The 10,097-nt window shown below is 42.4% G+C and overlaps 1 protein-coding gene across 1 annotated transcript; it reads left to right on the plus strand.

Annotated features, from left to right (window-relative positions):
• The first annotated feature begins 4,548 nt into the window (after positions 1-4,548).
• LOC138371283 (urea transporter 1-like) lies at positions 4,549-9,140 on the plus strand. Its single transcript, XM_069336077.1, has 5 exons — positions 4,549-5,329; positions 5,801-5,996; positions 6,132-6,279; positions 7,151-7,326; positions 7,573-9,140. The coding sequence occupies exons 1-5, from the start codon at positions 4,605-4,607 to the stop codon at positions 7,744-7,746; spliced, it is 1,419 nt and encodes a 472-aa protein (XP_069192178.1). The 5' UTR covers positions 4,549-4,604; the 3' UTR covers positions 7,747-9,140.
• The last annotated feature ends 957 nt before the right edge of the window (positions 9,141-10,097 follow it).

The following is a 10,097-nucleotide window of genomic DNA, read 5'->3' on the forward strand; positions in this document are numbered from 1 at the left end:
CCCTTTTTTTTTAAACCCTTGGCTTCAGTAAAAACTAAATTGATGACGGCCTTAAGGGTCCTTGGGGCCCCACCTCGCATTACTACGTATCTCATCATGATTTCCCTTGCACGCTTCTGCTCTGGAGCGCTAACTTTTAAAGTCCTCTCGGCCTGAAGGTAGAAAGTGAAATTGCCTCTTAAACATGAGGAGAATCATCTGACCTAGCGGTGCTAGAGGAACCTGGGTACTCTTGGGTGTTGATCAAGAGATGTTTATTGACGCCTCGGACTTGGTGCAGCTGCAAACAGGAGGCTAGGTTGGAGACCAGAATCCTTGGTGAATCGAATACCTTCGGTATAGTTAGTCTTGTGTGCTCTTGTTCTCGTATTTCCGGGACGAGCGTGTGTCTTGCTTTCCGACCGCCCCTCGCTGTCTCTTGTCCCTCGATAGAATTCTTGGTGACTCGGATACTTTTGATATCGTTCGCCTTGTGCGATTTTGTTTTCGTATTGGCATCCTTGGTGATATATAGCGCCCTCCTATTATTCCGCACATTTGATGGTGCTACATAGCCTTCCCGGTTTGGCGCCTTCTTTTGATAATTGCTTGCTTGGTCTCGTACTTGGAACCTTGAATAGTGCTATTTAACTTCTTTTTGAATATCCCCCACATTTGGTGGCGCTCCATAATCTCGCCGACTTGGTGGTTCCTGTTGATAATTACTTATTTGATCGGAGACTGGGCAGCGGGGACATTGATCTCGGCCACAACGTAAGCCTATTATTATTCCCCCGTCTCCCCCCCCCCCTACACCCCCTGGTCCACATTACCCTCCGGCCCAAATTAGAATATGGCACGTTCATTGGGGTATAGAACTAATGGCACTAGTTCCATCCTGGCACTAAACTTTTTCAAAGTTGTGAAATTGTCTTTACAAACATTAGAACGGATGCCTATCTTTAAAACTAGGCGCAGACTTTCTATTGGTCTTCTTTTAAACTATTTCAGTGTTTTGGGCTACGGAGGCGGAGAATAGAGGGTAATATAAATATTGAGCGGTTACCATGGCGACCTCCTACGGTCATTATACAATGTTAAGAGGATCAGTCTCTCGTGAGCGCGTGAACACGCGACCCATCTAGACTCGCGCTTCTCCTCGAGTTGGGATAGTTTGACGATCCTGACCCAGGGTCAGGGTTTCTGGACCTGTAGGGCCACGAGGACGATGTAGGTAATGGAGTGATCACTTGTAAAGCTGCTGCCGCCCTCCTGGCCAGGGTCGAGGCCGGGGGTCGCCACACATCTCCGGTAAGATGACCAGAGTATCGCCCACACGTCAGTCGCTGGCCAGGCTCGGAGTGGACTACTCTCCTCCTCGCTAACCTAAACTGCTGCGCGCTACAGACCAGTACTATCGGAGACGTGCATTAATCTGTAGCGCAGGAGCTGTAGCGCAAAAGTTAAATGTACAGTGAGTAGTGATCATACTGACGGTGATTGTTGTGTACCTGCAGGCGCAGATAGTGGTTATTCATACTTAACGAGTGTACATGAAGATGCCTCGTTCATAGAGGACGAGGACTGAGTATGTACAAGGTGATAATTCCTCCGTTCATAACGGATAAGAGGCCATGCATGGTAAAGATGCCGTCTATAGTTGTCCAGTTCTTTTAGAGAACATGCAACCAAAGTGAGTAAAATACCGATGGGTTCTTTCGGAGTCTTAATCTCTGGGAATTCTGGAATGTTAGGTTGTACAGTGTTTAAATCTCGGTCTGTGTAAGGAGTTTATATATAAACCTGTGCTCGTTGCTTAATTTAAATGCCTTGCTTCGATAATGGAGACGTCTAAATACTCGTTTGGTTCGTTAGTTTTCTAGTTTCCACCTGTGTTCCCCGTCCGTAGGTGTTTGAGCCTCTTGTCTATCGCATGATCACGATATGCAAAGTCCCCGTGGCGCAGTGGTAAGATACTCTCCTGGCGTTTCGCAAGCGCCTTGCCTTGGGTTCGAATCCTGGCCGGGGAAGATTGACCAACCGCCAATCCTTAACTGTAGCCTCTGTTCACCCAGCAGTGAATGGGTACCTGGTTGTTAAACGATTCGGCGGGGTCGTATTCCGGGGAAATTAGGGTTAAGGACCTTGCTCGAAACGCTACGCGTAATAGTGGCTTTACAAGAATGTAAACTCTTGTAAAACAAGAACTTCTATCGTGTTACTGTTATCCTGGCCTTGTTTTCATCCATATATTTATTTTTTTCAGTTAAGTGTTTATCATAAGGGACAATACAAGCTATTTAATAATTTAAAATATTCGTATATAATACTAGTGCTTACCATTTGGCATTTCTTGTCCTATGACAAGTTAGGGTCGCGTTCTTCCAGGCGGCTCTATTACTCTAAATACACGGATTCCAAACAATTTTTGTTTGGAAGAGCACTTGATATATTTCGTAAAATCTCTGGGAACCCCTTCCTGGCTGACAGGTTCGACAGGGAACCCTTCCCGATAGGTTCGACAGGGCTGACAGGTTCTTCAAGGGTAAATTATAAAAGACGTGTAAAGCAGTAGAGCTAATAAAGAAAATATTAACTCCATATTTAAAAAAATAATCAAATTTTCACTTTCTATTTACTGTAAATAGTGTTTGGTCTATTTTCCCCAACAGATAATACACAACGGAGTCAGATAGTGTTCATCTCCTGTCCATGTAAACTACATCTTTTAGTAAAGTATCCATCCTTGGGCATTACTGCCATTGACTGCCTGTCACAGCCTCATTCCTTGCTCCTCTTCGTTCCATTCTTCATTACTTGACCTCGGGTATGACCTCAGGTACTTGACTTGTCTCAGTCTTCATTACTTGACCTCGGGTATGACCTCAGGTACTTGACTTGTCTCAGTCTTCATTACTTGACCTCGGGTATGACCTCAGGTACTTGACTTGTCTCAGTCTTCATTACTTGACCTCGGGTATGACCTCAGGTACTTGACTTGTCTCAGTCTTCATTACTTGACCCCGGTATACCATCTGATCCCGACCTCGGTGAATTCTAGTTCCCAATAGTTTCTTTACAGGGGTTATTTTTTTATTTTAATTTCCACAAATCCCGTTTTGTTTAACAGAATATATGCAGATCTGATGCAAGTTTTTGTTTTTTGGAGCTTAAGCTTTTCATGTGTTTTCCCGGTTGTCTTCAGGAAGAGATTCTTGTTCTTTGGTTACATCGTGTTTCCGGTTGCGCAAAGATTTCGGAATTAGAGGTATCTTAGTTGGTCGCTGGTGCAGGAAGTCTGGAGTCACTCGAGGAGGCCTGGTCGACGACCGGGCCGCGGGGACGCTAAGCCCCGAAATCATCTCAAGGTAACCTCACTCGGGAGGTTGAATGATGTGGCCATCAGATGCAGATGCCTGCACCACCTGCTCTCCTCGCTACCTAAAGAGTCACTACCATGCGAATATCAAACCCAGCAAAACTTTCAAAATGCTTCATTGTTTTATTAATTGGTCACCTTAATTAAAACCTTAATTGCTTTATTTTACTCTATTACAAAAAAGGTGGCAATTTGTACTTTTTCACCAGCTTTTTCAAATTCTCACGGAATATTGGACATTGGCTCCTTAAACCCGGGAATGACTGCTCTAATGAATTTATCATCACTGTAGATTAGACAAGACATTAGCATTATTCAGATAATATACACTGCAGTCGAGTAATATATATATATATATATATATATATATATATATATATATATATATATATATATATATATATATTATATATATTATATATATTATATATATATATTATATATATATATTATATATATATATATATTATATATATATATTATATATATATATATATATATATATATTATATATATATATATTATATATATATATTATATATATATATTATATATATATATATTATATATATATATATATTATATATATATATATTATATATATATATATTATATATATATATATTATATATATATATATTATATATATATATTATATATATATATTATATATATATATTATATATATATATATTATATATATATATATATTATATATATATATATTATATATATATATATTATATATATATATATATTATATATATATATATTATATATATATATTATATATATATATTATATATATATATTATATATATATATATTATATATATATATTATATATATATATATTATATATATATATTATATATATATATTATATATATATATTATATATATATATTATATATATATATTATATATATATATTATATATATATATTATATATATATATTATATATATATATTATATATATATATTATATATATATATTATATATATATATATTATATATATATATTATATATATATATTATATATATATATTATATATATATATTATATATATATATTATATATATATATTATATATATATATTATATATATATAAATATATATATATAATATATATATAAATAAAATACACACATACATAGTTTTTTTTTTTTTTTTGACAGGATAAAGACAATCTCTACTGCTCAGTAACTTGGAGGTGGCGGCGCGGCCGGAGAGCAGGAGGATGCAGCCCCACATCTTGGTGACGGGAGCACCAGACGATACCCCCTCCAGCAGTACCTTCAGCAAAAAGACGAGCGCCTCCGGTTCTTCAGAGAAGGCGAGCAACGGCTACCCCGGGAAGGTGGGTCACCTCAACGTCCCCAGCTGGAAGACGGCGAGACGCCCGTCTTTCCTTCCCAATGACACAGAGATGAACCTCCGGCCTAAGATGCGTAAGCTATCGACCTACAATGTTAGCACGAACGACACTATCAATACCGACTCCGTCGGGTCTAACACTAACGTGGTTGTCGAGGATCTGGTGGACAACGATCCTCCACCTTGCCTCGAGTGCATTACACAGTGGGTGCTGGGTGACGTCCAATATATCACAGACTACTTGGACAGGTGGCCACTGTTTTCTTACGTCCTCCCTCTCAGAATGGTTAACGCCTTACTCCGGACACTTGGTGCGCCTATATTAGCAAACAACCCATTCAGTGGTGCCCTTGTTCTCCTGGCACTGTTGCTGGAGGCGCCGCTGGTGGCACTCTGGGGCCTTGGGGCGCTGCTTGTAGCTCTGGTGATGGCACTCGTTCTAAAGCAGCCTCAACACATCATCTCCAGCGGCCAAGTGACACAACACAGCCTGCTCCTGGGCATTCTGGTGGGGCACTCCGCCCAGCATCACCACGACCACACACTGGCTTCTGCTGTAGTAACTCTGGCACTCACCGCAGCACTCAGGTAAGGCACTCGTCCCAAACACTGCCAGGGAAGGGAGCAACCCTTGTAGAGAAAGCTAATCACATACACAGTATTTCCGACATTTTTAAGAAGCCACACCTCCATCACGATACTTCCTGCCTCTGTTATATGGGTGGTGTACGCTCGTCTCGGCCAGTGCTGCTGTGTCGCGTAGTACTGCTGTGTTACATAGTGTTGCTGTGTCACACAGTGCTGCTATGTGACATGAGACAAACGCCAGCATGGGACGGGCACTGGTAAAGGTCACAGCTGAACACAAAGAACCTGAATGGGCCACAAGACTCACAATAATGCATTGTCTCGGAATGAGAATTCTTAAGAACAGAACCCAATAGGATTCGAAATTGTTTACGTTAGTCTAATGAATGTTGGTAGGCGGGGGCCACTTAGCAGCTAGAGCTCAACCCCCGTAGCTAGGTGAGTATACAGTCTTTCTTCCATTCCCGTCAGCGTCGTTTTGGGCATCGCCGTGTCGACATGGTTCTCACAGACGAACCTGCCGGGGCTGACGGTGTCCTTCGTGGTGTTGGGCGCCACCTTGACCTGTGGTCTGGGCTACCAAGACTTCGCCAGCACCGCCCTCGTCGCCTCCACTGACCTCACCAACGCCTCCACATTCGCAAACACTGACCTGCAATGGTCCAGGGTAAGTCACCTTTCTTGCCCACAATTTGATCCGGATTTCCTGTTTTGTGTTCCGTGTTTTGAAGACTAAACCGATTGGTGTGTATGTGTGTGCTACAGGTGTACCGTAACTCAGTGTAGCGTGTGTGTGTTGCAGGTGCTGGAGGGTGTGGCAAGGGGCGCTGGTCAGGTGTACGGGTGTACATCTGTGGTCTCCTCGCTTCTCGTTCTGGCCGCTATGATGGTCTTCTCGCCCCTTGCCTTTCTTCAGGGCCTCATGGGCGCCTTCCTAGGAGCGCTCTCAGGTCAGTGTCTTCCTAGCAGCTCTCTGAGGTCAGTGCCTTCCTAGCAGCGCTCTCAGGTCAGTGTCTCTCTAGCAGCTCTCTCAGGTCAGTGCCTCCCTAGCAGCTCTCTCAGGTCAGTGCCTCCCTAGCAGCTCTCTCAGGTCAGTGCCTCCCTAGCAGCTCTCTCAGGTCAGTGCCTTCCTAGCAGCTTTTTCAGGTCAGTGTCTTCCTAGCAGCTCTCTCAGGTCAGTTTCTTCCTAGCAGCTCTCTCAGGTCAGTGTCTGATATGCTCAAAGGCATATTTATGCAAAATAATTAAGAATATTTAGCTTTTTTCAACTAACTTTTTAATGCTATTTCGATTCCTAAGACAGAAATGTTAAAATTATGGGGAAATATTTCTATCCGAAATTTAAGTTCTTGTCAATATGTATAACACAAAATGTGTCTGTCCAAAGTCTTAGGCCAGATGCTTGGGGCTAGCCTCACTCAACTTTGCAGCTTGAAACATGTGAGGTATGCGAGTGTCATAGGCCAGGCAGAGTCGGCCCTAGTGCCATACTTTAAGAAATATCAGCATCTGTAACGAACCCTCTGCGATTTTCATCATGTCCGAAAACAAATCACGGGGGGGGGGGGGTTGTAGGTTTGTTGCTACTCCCGCCGTTTACTCTGGTGCATGGGGAGAAGGACACGGAGGATGGGGGGGGGGGTGGAGAGGAATATGGGATGAGGAGGGAGGGGTATGGGGACAGGGGGGAGGGGGAACAGGGAAGAGAGATGGAAAGGTAGGGCTATGTGTTGACCAGACCTGTCACCCTCACAGGTGTGTGTGTTGACCACACCCGTCACCCTCACAGGTGTGTGTTGACCACACCCGTCACCCTCACAGGTGTGTTAGTGAGCCAGCCGCCTTATCTGGAGGTGTACGCGGGAGGATACGGCCGCCACAGCCTCCTGACGGCGCTCTCCCTCGGCGGGTACTACTTCGTCGTCAACTTCTACTCGACGCTGACGGCGGCCAGCGGGGCCGTCCTGTCAGCCCTGCTCTTCCGCGCCTTCAAGCAGGTTCTTGTCTGAGTCTTTGCTATATATAACATGTACCGACTCCTAGTATTATTTCTTTAATTTCCCAATTGAAATTTTGAAGAATTGAAAACGTTGCCAGTGTAAAATGTCCACTTTCTGCTATTTTATATTATTTTCTTTACTCCGTTTTCCCCCTCACCTTCCAGTGTCTTTCTTCTCCCCTCCCAGTGCCTTCCGACTCCCAGCGTCGCTGTCTTTCCCTTACTTTTATATTCCTTCCCTCAGAGCTCGATGCCGGTGTTGACAGCACCTCATGTGATGGCGACGTTGGTGCTGCTGCACGCCCGGGTCAGAGGAGGTCAACTGAAGCGGGTTGACCTCATCTACCTAACCTTTCCCGAGATGCATCGTCGGCTCTTTCGCCCTGGCAATGCTGTCGAGGACTGTGCCGTCACCTAAACTTCCGTCACTCCCGTCACGTCCCTGGTGGACAGAAAAGTCAGTGGAAACATGATCACCACCTGCAAAATTCTCAGTGGAATTGATAGAGTAGATAAAGACACACTATTTAGTACGGGTGATACACGAACAGGGAACAGGGAACTGTTGGAAACTCAGTAGGGAAATGAGCCGCAGAGACATTAGAATGAATATTTTCAGTGTCAGAGTAGTTAACAAATGGAATCATTAGGCAGTGATGTGGTGGAGGCTGACTCCATACACAGTTTCAAGTGTAGATATGATAGTCCAATAGGACTCAGCAACATGTACTTCCTGAGCCCTATTGAACCAGTTGATTGACAGTTGAGAGGAGGACCATCAAAGAGCCGGAGCTCAACCACCGCAGGCACAACTAGGTGAGTACATAGGGCCGTCTCATCTGGTACAGGTGTCGTCTGTGTCACCCAAGTGGCACTCTCAGCTGCCACCTGACACAGGAGGGGGTCCATCTCTGTTATACATGTGACCCCACTCCGGGTTAAGCTTCAAGTGAGCACTGGTTCTTGCTGAGAGACAGGGTGACACAGAAAATGTAATGGTTTACATACCTTTACAAGCACAGTGACGATAAAGCCGTGTCCTAGACCCACCAACAAACGGATATCATCAGCGGCGTATGCTAGGTTGGTCAACAAATAACTAGCTTTAGAAAACTAGTTAAGATATTATTCGGGATCGTATGTACAACATGTTAGATCAACCTTGGAATGTGTGGCGCCAGCGTGGAATCCTTATCTAGACAAACGCAAAAGGAAATTCAAGAAAATACAGAATATGTCACCAGACTAATCCCAGAACTAAGAGGTATGAGCTACGAGGCAAGACCAAATGAATTAAACCTCACATCGCTGAAAGACAGGAGAGTTGAGGGAGGCATGATTACCACATACACAATTTTAAAACAAATTCAAAGAGCAAAGGAGAAATTATTTAGCATTAGTGGTACTCGAACAAGGGGGGACGCAGGTGGAAACTCGGTACCCAAATGAGCCACAGAGACAATATTTTTAGCAACAGGAGAGCGAACACATGCAATATACTGATATGCTACGGGCTCACCATAGCCCGTGCTACTTGGAACGTTTTGTTCCAGGTAGCGAATCTTAAACAACAACAACAACATAATGTTGAAGGAAGACTCCGTATATACACGGCTGTCTTGTCGGAAGCGCTCTGCGTATGAGAATTATTTGCGTATATAATATACAACCTCTATACCTACAACTGTACCATTGTAATATGTTCTTATGTATATTTTATGAAATTGATATATTATTATTGTTATATGGTAGAACCCAATAATATATATATTCTGTATATATAAATATTAAATATAAAATTCCTTCACCCAAGTGCGTTTTCCTTCCCGTTTAATGAAGGTAAAATATATATATATATATATATATATATATATATATATATATATATATATATATATATATATATATATATATATATATATATATATAATATATATATATATACATATATATAATGTGTGTGTGTGTGTGTGTGTGTGTAACTGAAAACTCACACCCCAGAAGTAACTCGAACCCATACTGCCAGGAGCACTCTGCAACTGGTGTACAGGACACCTTAACCACTCGACCATCACGACCGAACAAAAAGATGATGGTAGCCGAGGCTAATTCCCCATCATCCCGCCGGCACTCTGATGGTAATCTTGGGCATAGTATTTTATCAAATCACCTCATTCTTTGGGGCACACGTGAGGACCCATAATTATGGGGACCATTCAGGCTTGTTCGCATTTGTATTCCTCATGTGTGTGAGGCTCCTACTGATGATGTCGTTAACTTCACTGTGCCTCGAGTGCCTGGGGGGGGGGGGTAGAAATAGCCTAAGCTACTTTATCCCTTTGAGATGTATTTCTTTTCTTGTCTCAATAAACATACTTGAACTTGCCTCGAGTGCCATCCCCCTGTGCTTTGGCAGAGTAGGCCATGGTGGCCTACACCACTTCACCATACATATATATTACTTAGGCTTATATCGAGGTCCCCCCACGGTGGAACTATATATACTGACCCTCCCCAGGATGTAACCAATACTATAATAATATTTATTTACAAGTAGGTGCAATTTATATGTGAGATTACATAAAATTGGAATTTGTACATTCTTGCAAAGCCACTAATATTGTTGACTAGCTTCAGGGTACCTAGTTACTGCTAGGTGAATAGAGGTATTAGGTGAAAGGAAACGTGACCAACCATTTCTGTCTAGTTATTTGTATATACTATTATTTATTATTATTATTTATAAATTATTTTTTATAAATTATTATT

This window comes from Procambarus clarkii, chromosome 35 (assembly GCF_040958095.1).
Source record: "Procambarus clarkii isolate CNS0578487 chromosome 35, FALCON_Pclarkii_2.0, whole genome shotgun sequence".
NCBI lineage: Eukaryota > Metazoa > Arthropoda > Malacostraca > Decapoda > Cambaridae > Procambarus > Procambarus clarkii.

Bases quoted from the DNA above. Each gene is read 5' to 3' on its own strand.
- LOC138371283 (XM_069336077.1), top strand. From the start codon at position 4,605: ATGCAGCCCCACATCTTGGTGACGGGAGCACCAGACGATACCCCCTCC. The intron at 5,330-5,800 runs GTAAGGCACTCG...CATTCCCGTCAG, and splicing joins GCACTCACCGCAGCACTCAG to CGTCGTTTTGGGCATCGCCG. The intron at 6,280-7,150 runs GTCAGTGTCTTC...TCACCCTCACAG, and splicing joins CTTCCTAGGAGCGCTCTCAG to GTGTGTTAGTGAGCCAGCCG.